A 15302-nucleotide genomic window follows, 5' to 3' on the forward strand; every position below is an offset into this window, starting at 1 on the left:
TTGATTAATTCATTTCTATCCACAGTTAACGGTGACCTTTACTGGTGCATCTACAACCTTTACACCAAAGTGCTTTCAATTTCTAAAAAGTCTTTTCAGCATCTTTTAGGGCAGGGACAGTGCATCCTTGGACCTAAAATAACCAGAAGCAGATGATACAGTATAAATCAAGCACAATAAGCACCTGGGGACAGACGTCTCCGAGTGCCCTGGATTCTTGTCCCAGATTTACTCACATACAAGGAGGGACTGGCTTCAAACAAACAATCCCAGCATCTTATTTTCGAGGTCAAGCAGTAAAAACTCATGTCTGCGGCGACCTCTTCAAAACAAAATGTTTTGTTTTTTGGGGAATGCATAAATTAAAGTGGTAAAAATATCACTCCTCGAGTTGTTACGAGCTGCCAGGTTGTAAATTTGTAATTGCGCTTGAAGGATTTTACAGCTGAAGACGGTCTATAAAGGTTTTTGGCACTATTTGAATCTGGCTGAGACTGGCTCTGACTGGCCCTGTTTTTCACTCGCTGGTTCGTTGCATAACCTACAATTTAACTTTCACTGCGGTGCTCAAAACAGTTCACCACATCATGCCTCAGCAGGTACTTCTGACTCGGCCTCCAAAAATGTCCCAGGGTAAAACTAGTAAACAGTTAGGGATACATAATGTGTTTATTTTAAGTAATTACTGGTGTACGTAGGAAGATTTTAGTGTTTTGTTTGTTTTTTACCTTGTTCCTTGGTTGAATCTTGACTGACTTCATCTGCAGAGAAAAAAGAAAAATGTTAAATTATAGCAGACAGTTACAGAGCTGAGTTCATGAGTAGGAGGCTTTTTTCAGTGTTTTCATTTAGTCTTACCCAAACTGCTCACAGTCTCTGTCACTGCTTCATGGTGCTCTGAGAGGACAAAACATTTCACATTATGTTTTACTGCTACATCAGGGGGGTCAAACATGCGGCCCACGAGCCAAAACTGGCCCTCCAGAGGGTCCAATCCGGCCCGTGGGTTGACTTTGTAAAATGTAAAAATTACCAAGAAGACATTAACTGCACATTGTAAATTTGTAAAACTGTAAATTTAAAATAATTTCAAGACCTTGACAAATTGTTTTGATCATAAAATACTAGATTGCTCATTGTCCATTTTTTTGTCGCTTTCTAACTTTTTTGTATAATTTTTTGTCTTTTTTTGTCTTGTTTCATTTCGTCTCATTTTTTTTATCCTTTTGTGTCTCATTTTTGTCATTTTGTGTCTCCTTTTTGTAATATTTTGTCTTGTGTTTGTTGTTTTTTGTAATTTTTTGTCTGACTTGTCATTTGTCTCATGCTTTTGTCGCTTTGTTTCTGGTTGTCGTTTTGTGTTTCCTTTTTGTCTCGATTGTGTTTTTTGTCTTAATTTTGTCATTTTGTGTTTTGCTTTATTCGTCGTTTTGTCTATTGTTTGTGTCGTTTTGTTTTTTTGTCTCACTTGTGTTGTTTGTCTATTGCTTTTGTCGTTTTGTTTCTCGTTTTTGTCATTTTTTTGTCTTGTGGGTGTTGTTTGTCCATTTTTTTGTCGTTTTCTAACTTTTTTGTTTAATTTTTTGTCTCTTATTTGTCTTGTTTGGTGTCGTTTCTCCTTTTTTGTCATTTTGTGTCTCATTTTTGTAATATTTTGTCTTGTTTTTTTGTTTTTTGTCTTTTCTTGTCTGACTTTTTTTTTAGTGGTTTTATATGTAACAAAACTATGAAGCTGTTCCTGTTGACTTGCAGAATGGGGCTTTACATGTCATTATGCTTCTTCAGAACTGATTTTGGTTCAAACAGTTCTGGCTGAATTTCTCCAGTATCAGTGGAGCGCTTTTGCGAAGTTATAGGTGAGTTGGTGTGCTCGAGCTGCAGCGACTGGGGTGGGTCACATTCTAAAGGAAACAATGGTACAGAGTTAGCAATTTTTAGGCAAGAAGGGATTATTTTCTGGAATGAAAACCTTCTAAAGGCAATATGTAACTTTGATAAACAGGGAGGAGGTTTAAGGGGTTAAATCATTGACCAGAGGTTGACTTTTAAGTAGTTTAAAAGTAACTAAAAGGACATTAAATGACTTGAGTTCATGGAAATAATCAATTCACAAGTACAGGTTGTACTTTATCTCCAAGTTCATGATGTTGTGTTTGTTTCACACAAACTTACCCCGCCTCTGTCTCCCTGTTTAAAAAGAGTAAAGACAGAAATTAACTCTGATTGCAGGATAGAAGTGGACATTTAAAAAAAAAATAAAACTATGTCATCAACTCACCTTCGGTTTCCTCAGAGGACTCAGACTCCGATTCTGTGTATAAAGTGGGGGAGAAGTGCAGCTATTTAGACATGAATAGTGCAGTATTTTACATCTCTCTGCACTGTGATTCTTTTCTAACCTGTCCTTTATTGCCATCTACAGGTTCCTGTTTGAACAGTAAAAGCTCCTCTTACCCACATGAGCTGCAGCGTCAGAGTTCCCGCCTCCCTCTGCTGGAGGACAGATTGTACAGTTATGTAATGTTGAATCTCAGGTAAAGAACGATTACATGTGAACCTCAGAAATCATAGGTTGGGTTTTTACACACCTGTGTTGTCGTCCTCGGCCTCAACGTGCTCCTCCACTGCTGAAAACATTTGAACAGGTGATTGTGACGTGTATCACACAGTGTTGAGGTATTGATCATGTGATGGATTAGGACTCACCAGAGTCATCCTGAGCAGCCTCTGGAAGACACATTTGAAAGGTTGTGTTACCAAGTGAACCCTCAGGCATCAGCCGTTACTAGTTTAGAGTGAAGTCAGTGTTTTTTAGCTTCTACTTACCGAGGTAGCGAGAATCTTCATTCTGTTCCTCCGTAACTTTAAGAAGGTGAGAAACGATTATTTACAATTTTTAAAAAATGCTGTCCAAGACCCTCCAAGACATCATGTGGAGCAGGTCATGTGATCTGGAATTAACACACTTCCTTGAGAGGTGTTTTTGTAACGGGGAACTTAGTGGAAAGTGATTTCTCAGACACAGATGCAATTAGTTATTTTCCATAAATAATTTGATATATTGCCAAAAAATAAATATCTGTCATGATTATCTCAACTTAATAAAAGAACACAATCAAAACAATTTTTGAATGAGCTCATTTTATTATTGTTTAGCTAATTACAAGGTGGTTGTTATTAAATTTAAACGGTTATTTAGTTGACATTTTAGTGATAGCCAGTCATTTTTTTAATTAAAAAGTCATTGTTTCCACAATAAATAATTATGGAATTTGTAAAGACATGATCGTAATGAACATAAAAAACATTAGTTTTTTTATTTTTAATAAAAATGTATGCAAGATATATCCCATGGACTCAAGTCCCTCAATTACATATTGACCCTTTGATTTCTTACTAAAAAAATTGTTATTGGGATCATTTTTTAGATTTTTTAGATATTTCATGAAAATCAAATGATTCAATATCTCACCAAAATTCAAAGATTAGACAAAAAGTTCTAAAGGTGAAAACAGATTTGTGTTTCAGAATTTCTTCTTTTCTCTCCCATTACTAATCTGACAAACTGTTTCTGTATCTGCTGTCTGTATATAAAATAGTTCAAACTGGCAGCTGACACACTAATAATTCACTAATAATATTCTATTGAAGTCACATATAATATTATATCAGTCAGAGGGATAAAACCAGGACTTTTACTTTGATACGTTACACATGTTTTAAGCCACATTTGCAGCTCATGCTTCTTTACTTTTACTTAAGTAGAATTTTATATGCAAGGCTTTCACTTTTAATGGACCATTTCTTATATTTTTCTGTATTGGTACTTCTTCTGCCACTGTTTATTTGAGCTTTGGGTTTAAAACTTACCGTTCATCTGAGCTGCATTGTTCTTCTGAGCTGCCTCAAACTCCATCTGATCTGAGGAGACCAAAACAAAAGCCGAGAACATGGACGGTCACTGCAAATACTGGTGCAGAAACATCACAAAAATAAAAAATTGAGACTATAGTTGCTTTTACATGACTCTAAACGGTCTGTTATGCACTAAACGTACCTACTTTCTGCAGCTCAGTTAGCCCATCTGGATGAACAGAAGAGAAAAGTTTCCAGATGTGCAACCATCATCATCATTAGTGTTGATTCATATATTGATAAAAAGATTCCTCACCATACTGAACAACTTTTTCCTCTTTCTCTGCAGATTCCAGGGAAGCTGAGAGCGCTACAAGTCGACACAAACACATCGGTCAGGCTTCAAATTGGTACAGAAAAGAAATATTTTGTCTCCCAATATTCATCAGCTAAACATTTATCTTCTTACCGGTGTGAAACGCTGCCACAGCCAGGAAAACAAACAGTGGCACTAGAAATCTCATCTTGGCTTCTCTCCTTTTTTTTTTTTATTTGGGAAGATTTTGGGTGTCCCTCCAAACTGTGTGCTGTTGTTCTTGTCACTTTTTGCCACCTCTTATATCTTCAGTGGCATCACATGTTGTGCATGGACAGGCGGCTCTGGTACCATTGTCCCTCCCTACCTGAGAGGACAGCTGGGTGGCACATCGGCACACAATCGTGTCCTTATTCGGCCGTCAATGCCGGCTATTGTTGTGCTCTTCAGTCACATGGGCCTTTATTTGGGATGTTTGATAGGGAAAAAAAGGAACTCCATGTTTCTGAGCTGAAAACAATGTCAGTTTCCTTTTTGGGGGTGGAAACGGTGATTTCACCGAGCACACTTGGCTTAAGAATGACGGGTCACAATGTAGCTCAGGAAGACAATTCCTCAATTATAATTATAATAATAACAATAATAACAACTTTATTTATATAGCACTGTTAAGAACAGCGTTCAGCAAGTGCTTTGACAGTTAAAACATGCAAACACAGAGACAATCAAACAACATATAGGAGACAATTGAGAGCAGTCAATTAAAAATAAATAGTAAAAATGACAGATAGATAGATAGATAGATAGATAGATAGATAGATAGATAGATAGATAGATAGATAGATAGATAGATAGATAGATAGATAGATAGATAGATAGATAGATAGATAGATAGATAGATAGATAGATAGATAGATAGATAGATAGATAGATAGATAGATAGATAGATAGATAGATAGATAGATAGATAGATAGATAGATAGATAATTAATCCCAAGGGGAATTCAAGAATAATTTGTTATATGAGCACGCAACTCAAACAAGGGCATTAGGCAGTTGGAAAATTAAAGAACAACACTGAGGGTTAGGCTCATACGGGGTCATCAGTTCACAAATGTAGCTTGGGGCAAGACCCTGGCAAGCTTTAAAAGTGATCAGCAAAATCTTAAACTCAGTTCTAAAAACCAAAAGGGAGCCGGTGAAGGGAAGCCAGGATAGGTGTGATGTGATGTCGTCAGCCGAGCTGCTGCGTTTGTTTCTCGTTAATTACACAAATCAAAGAGAACAAGATATGATGCGTAGAAACTTATACAGATATTAAACATTTTAACTCTGTAAAACCCACTGTTACAAAAATAGATGTTTTTTTATTTTTGTTTTCTATTATAGTTTTTGCTATTTGTTATTTATTATATTTATTATCTATTTTTATTAGAAATTATTATAATTATTAGGTCTTTTTGCTCATTTTTTAATATTTGGGTTTATATCTATATATATATATATATATATATATATAGTTTTATTTAATTTTTTTGCTTATTTTTTCTCTCTATTTGCGTCTTACTGGGTTAAACTGTCTGCTCAGTCATTAACTTGAGAGTTTTTCCTCTTGAGATGAGGATAGAGCTAAAGTAAGATGGCATTAAACAGAAAGAAGACAAAGAAATCAAAACAAACGACACCAAAATTGACTTTACACACAAGTTTGCTATACTTGTCCAGTAATAATTCAGCTGTATTTCAATTTGGTCTTTGCTTTTTAGCTGCAGGCGTTGGAGCAAAATATAAAATAAGAAAACAAGGCAGACAAAGTTTCATCACTTTATTGTGATTGTAAACACAGTATAATCTGGGGGGGTTTCAGTTTGATTTGAAATCAAATTCATTCTGAAATCAACATGTAGGACTGAAACTTTAGAATCAGGTAAAGTGCACAATTAATATTCTTGCTACTTCTCTCAAAGATCTAGAAAAACACACACTCTAAAGGTGCTTAAGAAACAATTAGCAAACTACAATTTCTTTTTTATCCCAAAATAGGTAAAGAACCTGAAAGTGGTCTCGGTAGTGTAGAGTTTCTGATTAATCACAAGAACAGAATACTTTCAATTCTCCTCCTCATGTCGCAACTAAATCTAGAAAAGCTTCATACTGATTGCAGCTTGGTCCTGGTGCTCAGACTGCAGTGGCAATTTTTTAACTCAACATAACACAGGAAGACCCTAGAATTTCTAAAATGATACTTCTAATTTAATAAACACATCAGCCAATTAGTCAGATATCTTTAAGGCACAATCGTTACTTGAAAAAGCTTCATTTCGACATCTGTTACCTCTTCTGTAGTGTGATTAAAGCCAACACAATATTAGTTAAGTAGTAAGAAAAAACATAAGACTTTTCACTACTGACATCAGCATCATTGATCCATTCACCCGTTAGTTTTACCCGCTTTATCCTGTCGGAGACTATCACAGCTGACTTTGGGTAAACCCTGGACAGGTTAGTCCACCACAGGGCGAACACAAAGACACAGACAACCATGCACACACTTTCACACCTACAGCTAATTTAAAATCACCAATTAACCAAGTGTGCATGTCTTTGGACTGTGGGAAGAAGCCAGAGGGAGAACATGCAAACTCCACACAGAAAAGCCAGCCAGCAGATTCACATCAACAGTGCTAACATCATTCAGTTTACAAAAACAAAAAGCCTTGGGGGCAAAAACTTTCTCGCTGACGGCTGCCTGAACTCACTAACAACATGAACAGTAGTGTGCTGAGGAGGTAGAGAGACCAGGAAGTCATCGGAGGACACATAAACCAGTCAGCAAAGACACATCATTAGATCAGTAAACACAACACGGGAATGCGCCTGAAGGGCAATGACAAAATGTTTCTTATAAAGGTGGAGTGATTCTGCAGAGAGGTTGTTCACATTTAACTTGTCTGCATATTTAGAATGTGTTCCTGATTTAACGTCCCCCTTGTTCCCGACGCCCCCTACTCTCCTTTTATGTGCCCAGAACAAGCTGCAACAGTGTTTTGTGGATCAGTCCTGTGAGGTATTTCCTCGCAGCTGTTAGCTGAAGACATCCCAGAATATCATGCAGGTTGCATCTGTCAACTACAGTCACCGTAAATAAGTTGTGGAACCTCTAGATCACCTCAGATGATCCTACAGGTTATCACCTTTGACCCCTTTTCCTATTTGCTTCTTTCAAACTGAGGCTGGGAGCTCATTCAGGACCTCTCTGTCCTTAATATGACCCTGAGAAAGGCAGATGCTGCAAAACAAGATACATGACAGAGAGACAACTGCTGTAGGAGAAACATAACTTGGTTAAGATTAGATATTGTTTAGTCGGACGTTACGGAGTAGACAAGTTTTCTCCCTATTGGGTCGTAATCTAAATATGGCGTTCCTCCCAACTCAATATATACCCAAGGTTGACGAGAATCCTCAGAATTGGTGCTGCCGATGCTCACATCACTGTGTTGCCGGTCATCGGTCGTGTCACTTCTCCTGACATCAGTAAACCTTATTCTCAACCGAAGCCATCTGAGTCTCCAGAGCGTCTCTGAATCTGCCTCCTCGTTCGTCTCTCCACATCGCTGGATTTCCCTAACAAGTCCGAGCCACTTTGTTCGCTTCCAGAGCCAAGTATGTATTTCTTTTCTTGCTGAATTTGACAAAAAAGTGTAGTGTATTACAGTCGCTGACTTTACCTTAAACAATTCTCTGTACTGTGTTCATAACAGGAGCAACACACAGTAAAAAACATAAACTGACATTTGCTCAAGACACTCATGTGCAGCAAGGTTCACAGTGATTATACAGTTGTAACTTGTGCTGCTGCTGCTGGTGATGCTTTAAGATTTAACACAGACATCAACAAGTCGTTGCACTTGGTTTTGCTAATGATAAAATGAACACTGTACTCTCAGAGGTAACTACTAAGGTCTGGGAATGAAGCAACTTCACACAAAACCTAGTTGGAAGAGGGAAGCAGCACGTAAAACTACTGGCCACAACCATCAGTTCATGCAACTTTGTGATTCTAGTTTAAGTAGTTGTGTACTCTGAATGTATTTCTGTGTAATAAGGAGAATTTCAGGGGCTCTCATTTTTGGTTTTATCTCCAAATAAAGTGGCTTAGGGAATCTGGTTAAACTGCTGAGATTGTTTAAAACTCATTGACTGCTCGTGTTTGTTGTGCTCTCAGAAGTTGTAGTGCAACTATAGATTATATTCACTATTGAATAATCTGCATAAGTATGTGTATAAAATCAGGGTCCTTCCTGCTTAGAGTAATAATGAGAGTTTCAACCAGTGCCAAAGGAAAATAAACAGGACCAAAATGATAAGAAATGAGGAAAAAATCTCAAATATTTTCAACATATTTTGTTATAATAGACACTTTTGTTTATCAAATAGTCTGAAATATGAGAAAATGCACAGATTTCTGTCAAATGAGCTGAAACAGACTCACTGAATCTGAATGAAGACTACGTGAATCGATCAAGCTTTCTGTGAAGTGATCAAATGCTTTGTTCTGTCCAAACCCAAAGAGATTAAATTTACTACACAAGAAGACAGGGAACAATTAAAAATTCTAACATTTCAAAGGCCGAAGCCACTGAATAGCTGACATCTTAGCATCACAGTTGACTTTAACAGTTACTAAAACAGCTGAAGATAAGTTTTATTTTGATCAACTAATCGGCTACAGTTGCAGTTCTCCTGTCACCTATTCCCAGATCTCAGTAATTACTCTGAAGAGCTCCGGGGTACCTGACTGATAGAAATGATGAGCTTGATTGATGGGAAATTATTGTTTTTAGGTTCTAATTTCAAGTAGTTCTCACTCCTCAGAGTTCTCCTCGTAGTCGGGTGTGCAGGTCCTCCTGGTCGATCTTGGCGTCCTGTTGGTGCCAGCGGTGGTGCGCCAGCAGGGCCACGTTCCTGGCGGAGATGGCGCTCATCTCCATGGCGCTGGCCGCCCACTCCACGGCGCTGAGGTAGTAGAGCCGGTTGTGCAGGATGAACGGAGGGGTCTTACGCTGCGGCGGACGGTAAGCCGGGTACGCCAGCCACGACGTCTCAGACACCGAATCATAGGAGAGGAACATGTTCTGCAGCTGCTGCTGGGAAAGAGGCTGTGGAGAGAAAACCTTCCACACTTTAGCTTCGCTGGTGGGGGGTCGGTTGTAGCCCGCGGGGATGTGCACCGGGTCCACAGAGCTCAGGCTGTTGATGACGGAGCCCTTCGAGTCCGTGGTGAGGACGTCGGACACTCTGAACTCCGAGGGCGACTCGGTGGTGCCCAGGTAGGACACGTTCAGGAGGCCGTGGACCAGAGTGGACACCGTCTGGTGGTAGCGGCCCGGGAAGTGAGTGGGGATCGAAGGGGAGAAGCCTGAGAAGGTGATGTCCGATTTCCCCTGGTGCAGTGGTGCTGCTATGACCACAATGTCGTATAAACCGTGTGCTGCGCCTGAATCTCCAACATAGTGAAGCTCATAGAAGCTCATCGGGTTCCCTGATAATGGGAGATGGAGAGAAGTTAAGATGAAATTTGTGAAACTTCCAAAGAGAAAATGGTAATGTCTGTGCCACATCATGGCGTGTAAATGTTACCTGTCTTGGATGGTCGAACCTTGACCGAAATGGAAGTCACCCTGGCGTGGATGAGCTCACTCTTGCTGTGGTAAAGCAGACCTGAGCACACTCTCTTATTGCCTCCATCCACTGCCCACAGGCCTGAATCTGCCCCCGCTAGTGACACAGCACCTGGACAACAAAACATGCATGTTAAATAGATTTTACAGTTGCAAAATGTATCTAAAACGTTTGTCATATGCTGCAAAACCTACCAACAAAGCCACTGATGCGAACACTTTGTCCATAGTTGACACGAGTGATGGGTGCAACAATATCGTTGATGAAGACCTGTGAAAATCCTTCACCCATCATGGTTTCCTCCAGCGTCTGATTCATCAGGGTAAGAAAATTATCGCCTCCCATGGCATGTAAAAGCCTCTCCACGCTGGAGAATGAGTAGCCGTACTGTTGATACTGATAGATTCTGTGAATAACAGGATTTACATGATCATTAAAGCACAAAACAGAAAAACTGACTATAATTAAAGCTGCAAACAGCGTTGATCGGGTCCTCGCATCCTTGCTGGTCAGCGAATCCAAGCATGTCCACCAGGTGGCACTGCGACTGAGTGTGTTTCAGCCTATAAATGTGATCAGGGCCGGACTCTGATCACACATGCAAAGAGCCAGATTGGAGCATGTACAGGAGAGTTAGACAGCATTTCCTGTTTCATGGCGAAACGTCGAAATTCCGCCAGACGCCATTTCCAGGCTTTTGTGGCGCATTTTGCTAACTTTTGATCACCCATGCCTGGTGTACATCCTCTCCTAATTTCAGCTCTGTCTGGGTTACCATGTTTGAGTTTTTAGCATTTGAAAATGTGCAAAAATTGGTTCACAATAGTCCAAAATATGACACATAATTCAAAATGGCCGACTTCCTGTTGGATTTTGGGCATGGTTGCCATAGACTTGTTTGTGCGTCTTGATGTGTTACATATGTGTACCAAATTTCATAGCTGTAGGTCACACATACTGACCGTAGTTCATGATTGAAAATTTTCAGGTGGCGCTATTGAGCCATTTTGGGTCACACCTATGCAAATCCCCCAACATATCAAATTTTTAGGCCTTCAAATTTCAGATTGTTTTGCAAAAAATAATGAAAAAACCCATTGGTTTAAATAGGCATTCGGTGCTCGGACCCTAATTACACTGTAAAGATGCAGTTAAGGAGCCGTGACAACTCATTTTCTGTCCTCACCTCATAAATTTGTCCAGCACACTCTCCACCCACATATGCATTCGAAGAAAGTTGAACCCGTATCTCCAGAGCATGCGCAGGAAATTAACTATAAACCAATTGCTCTCTTCGAACACAAGCTCTTTTCCATCAAAGATCGCCATTTTAGAGGGGATATCTTTCCTCGGAGGAATACCTGAAATAAAACAAAACACATGCTGGGTTCAGTTTTCAAATATCCCAGCTTACATACATGTATTTGAACATATCGTGTCTTTAATCCAAGTAGCTTAGGATGCATTGACGTCACCTAATTTCTCAATGAAGTGTTTCATGTGTAGGTTCAGAGGATGGATCACTGAGCCTCCCGTCTCATACTCATAATCTCCGATCTTCACTGTTGCGAGTCTCCCGCCAACATCCCCGGGTTCAAACACATCGATCTTGACCACATTTCCAAACTCTTGCCTCAAGTAAAACGCTGCCGCCGTGCCACCGATGCCTGCTCCGACCACGGCTTTAACGGAGCAGTGTCAGAAAACAGAAAACAAACATGAGTTCACCTTTTCATTACAAAATCCCTGCTTGGATTAGAACAGGAAACGAGGGGCAGAATAATTTTATTATCAGTGCTGTGGATATTTAATATGGAGAAAGTGGCTCAAGCACATTAAAGTTTGAAAGTTCTTGTACATAATGTGCTAAACATGAACCATTTTTTCAATAAACAGCTCTAGTATGTATACAGAATGTCTAGATACACTTTCATGGACTAATTTCTGTTTCATTTGATTGAAAGTTCTACTTCTTCATGTGTAGTGTTTTCTCAACCTGTTTTGTATAAAATCAGCATCCCATAAGAAGGAGGTTATCCTCGAAACGTTACAGAAGTTATAGAAATAACAGAGAACTGTCTGTTAATTTATTGATCAAACCAAGAAACACATCATATAAAATTTGTGACACCAATTTACTAATGAACTTAACAAGTTTCCCTCAGGGAGAAGGTAATTAATATTAGTCCAAGGAGTGTTTTATTGCAAATGACAGCTCACTCAACTTAGTGTTGTCACAGCCACAGCTTCAGGCTGTGGACTGTGGTAGTGCTTCCTTCTCTCTCTCTCTCTCTCTCTCTCTCTCTCTCTCTCTCTCTCCTAGGTGTGTGTTCATGGTGAAGCTAGCAGCAGGTGTGCTGCATTGTAATCAGCAGACGAGCTGCAGGTGAAGCTGAGTGACTAGTCTCTGAGCGTCTCTATAAAAGCAGACTGCACCCGTCATTTGAAGCTGGACTGTCGTCTAATCTCCAGTTAGTGCTGGGAGTAGAACTGTCTTTGCCACCAGCCTAGAATTGCCAGTAATTCTGTTTTCTGTGTTTAGAAAGCTGATTCCTGCCTGCCTGGGTTCCTTCGTCTGCTGGTTTTCCGCCCTACCACGGATTCTGCCTTCTTCTCCGGAGGATCTCCACCTGTCGCCAGCTTAACCTGGTACCATCAACGTACACCTGGAAAGAGGACTTTCCCTGGAAACATCTGCCATGACCGGGTTCTACTGACACCAACTTACCAAGCACATGAGAACACCAGGAGGGAGAGTTCTGGATAAAGCTAAACCAAAAGGACTGTTCTCAGCTCATCAGTTAAGTCTCCAAGCCCTAGTATCACCAGACTCGTTGTATTGTTAATACGTCGAATTAAATAATCAGCGTTCTGTATTTAACTTAATGTATTTTATGCTTTGCATAGGATAGTTTTATTCTGGGGTTTCAGCTCATAATTACTGGTAGTCTAGGCTGGGTTAGTTTTGTATTTTCAGTTGTTTCCCTACCTTGGTGTTACCATACGTGGGTTAACCTTAGTTTCAGTCTCTATGTTTATGTAGTTATTCCTCCGTACCTCTAGATGGTTTTTGAGTTCTAGTAGTAGTTTAGTTCTTCTTTGTCCAAGATTCTAGTTCCGGTTCCTGTATAGAGGTTTTTTTTTGTTTTGTTTTTTTTTTTTGGTGAATAAAAGCATTTTTAAAATGTTCATGCTGGTGTTGTTTCATTTCCTGTTCCTGAGCCTTTTAAACCTGCTGTAACAAGTGTGCAGCTATAACTAGCAATTAATTTCATTATTGATTAATGGTATTTTGTGAACAAACACAAAACAGTAAAATATCATCATCATTGAGCCCAGAGTCTTGCATATTTAATTTCTGGGGCTAATATCAAAACTGATTTTAGTTGAACAAATTTTGTATTTGTTTTGTCAGCCAATATTTCTGATATATGGTTGTTTTGTTTGTTTTAAATGTTGGGGTCATTGTTTATTACCCTTCCAGCATTGTATTTCACAAGCTAGTTTGAAAGTTGCTGCAAAGACCCCAGTTGACTCCGCACCACTGTCGGCTCTGCTACATGTGCTGCGAATTTCGCTGGATTTAGGTTAATTCTTTTTTTTTTTTGTGAATGTTCTTAAAGAAAACATGAGAAGTTTTACTGATAAATATGTATTTACTTTAGATGGTTTTAGGATTTTTTTTGGAAGATTTTTACTCATTTTTTTGAAAATATTTACAAGAATTCTTGCAAAATTTTTATTTTTTATTTTTTTTTTTTTTTAAATGAAACCCTTAAGGGAAATTTTGAAGGAATTGCTAGAATTTTTCTTCCTGAAGGTTTTGCAAATTTTCAGAAATTTGGGGAATTTTTTGCTGAATTTTTTTTTTTCAGACAAGGAAACAATATTTTTTTTGGTGCCCATAAATGAAGACAATAGGAGTGTTAAATTTATAGTTTTACAAATTTACAATTTTCAGTTAATGTCTTCTCTATAATTTTTACACTTTACAAAGTTGTCCAGCAGGCCAGCTTGGCCCCTCTGGAGGACCGGTTTTGGCCCACGGGCCTCATGTTTGACACCCCTACTTAAAACTGTCCTTTAAGTCTTTCATTGATTTTTTTTTTTTTTTTTTTCGTGAAGGATTCTGTAATATGGATTATCTCTATAAAGAAACATTTTTTTTCATCCTGTTATTATTTTTAGTCAGTGGACTTTTCAACTTGGATGCATCACATTGAACAGAAGTCAGAGTTAAGCGAAAGCTGACTCATAGGTGGGACTTCTTACCTATTTTCTTGGGCTGATCTTTGAGCTCCGGAGCCGAGGCGAGGCTTCTCCTCCCGGACTGCCAGAGCCCCAGAACCAGCAGGGTTCTCAGTGACAGGGTTTGTAGATTCATTCTAGGCATCTACAGCTGCCCACCAACAAACATCTGCACATAGGGAACAAACAGCATCAAGTGTTTCTATCAGTCCTGGTCAAAGGTTGCACTCAGGTTTCCCAAGAACAACAAAGTAAATAATAAAACAACTTATATCTTCACACAGCTGAAGCTTGCAGTAGTATATCAGTCTAACTTGGTGTTTAAAACTGTAATGTGACAGTATTTAGTGGTACAGTGTGTTTTGGACTCACTGTTTCAGAAGTGACTCCAGTTGAGCTGCTGTGGATCCAGAAGTAGAATTTAAAGCGTTGACTTTAAATCTCCGTAAAACTCAAACCTTAAAACTTCAACACAAACCTAAAGAAGGCTCCTGTCAACCCAAGAGGCGGAAACAAGCAACTGAACTCGCTTAATAGTTGAATCACGGAGCAGCGCCGTGACCGTCGGTAACGACAGAGACACACTTCCGACCACGCTTACCTCCGGAGTTTCACAATAAAAGCCTCACCTCACAGTAAAAGTCCTCAAGAGTTCAGTTGAGGTGCGACTGATGCTATAAAAAATATATATGTACACATTTTCATTTACTAATAAAAATAACAATATATAAATTGCTTTCCAGCCTGCCTTCATTAGATTTTATCTTGTCTATAAAGGTAAAGAACAAAAATTAAATTAAATTAATCTAAATTTAAATTTATTTATTTATTTAATTAAAATTAAAAATTAATCATTGCTGTCTTTTTTAATTTTATTTTTTTTTTAAATATCCCAATATCTTTGAAGCATTGCTCTGTACAGTTTATTTTATTAAATCGGGTAATTTAGTAAAGCAAATGAAACAATCACACACAAGAACATCTCTGAGGCACCCCATAGTTAAAGACTGCCTTCAGGTATTTAGTTAAAACACTTAAAAAAATAAATGGGTCAATATATAATTGAGGGACTTTTGAAGTCCATGGGATATATCTTGCATACATTTTTATTAAAAGTAAAAAACAATACTAATGTATTTATGTTTATTATGATCATGTCTTTACAAATTCCATAATTATTTATTATGGAAACAATCAC

General features: G+C 38.6%; 1 protein-coding gene and 1 long non-coding RNA gene across 3 annotated transcripts; one reads left to right on the forward strand and one right to left on the reverse strand.

The window, feature by feature from the left end:
- Positions 1–5981: 5981 nt before the first annotated feature.
- Positions 5982–14691, reverse strand: pcyox1 (prenylcysteine oxidase 1). Its single transcript, XM_023269998.3, has 8 exons — positions 14583–14691; positions 14477–14504; positions 14129–14273; positions 11332–11538; positions 11043–11217; positions 10051–10262; positions 9815–9967; positions 5982–9716 (listed from the first exon to the last, which is right to left on the reverse strand). Exons 3-8 carry the CDS (start codon positions 14247–14249, stop codon positions 9046–9048), a joined length of 1539 nt encoding a protein of 512 aa, XP_023125766.1. The 5' UTR covers positions 14250–14273; positions 14477–14504; positions 14583–14691; the 3' UTR covers positions 5982–9045.
- On the forward strand, positions 7697–13045 carry LOC118470272 (uncharacterized). 2 transcript variants are annotated; one of them, XR_008604591.1, is made up of 3 exons: positions 7697–7837; positions 9036–10178; positions 12399–13045. It is a non-coding gene; the product is annotated as an uncharacterized LOC118470272 (long non-coding RNA). The 2 variants fall into 2 exon arrangements; XR_008604592.1 differs by having other exon boundaries at positions 9050–10178.
- Positions 14692–15302: the final 611 nt, after the last annotated feature.

This window comes from Amphiprion ocellaris, chromosome 17 (assembly GCF_022539595.1).
Source record: "Amphiprion ocellaris isolate individual 3 ecotype Okinawa chromosome 17, ASM2253959v1, whole genome shotgun sequence".
Taxonomy (NCBI): domain Eukaryota; kingdom Metazoa; phylum Chordata; class Actinopteri; family Pomacentridae; genus Amphiprion; species Amphiprion ocellaris.

Coding starts and splice junctions, on each gene's coding strand:
- pcyox1 (XM_023269998.3), bottom strand. CDS start 14,249: ATGCCTAGAATGAATCTACAAACCCTGTCACTGAGAACCCTGCTGGTT. Junction 9,968..10,050: donor TCGCATCAGTGGCTTTGTTG/GTAGGTTTTGCA, acceptor TTTGTTGTCCAG/GTGCTGTGTCACTAGCGGGG. Junction 9,717..9,814: donor GGTTCGACCATCCAAGACAG/GTAACATTTACA, acceptor TCCCATTATCAG/GGAACCCGATGAGCTTCTAT.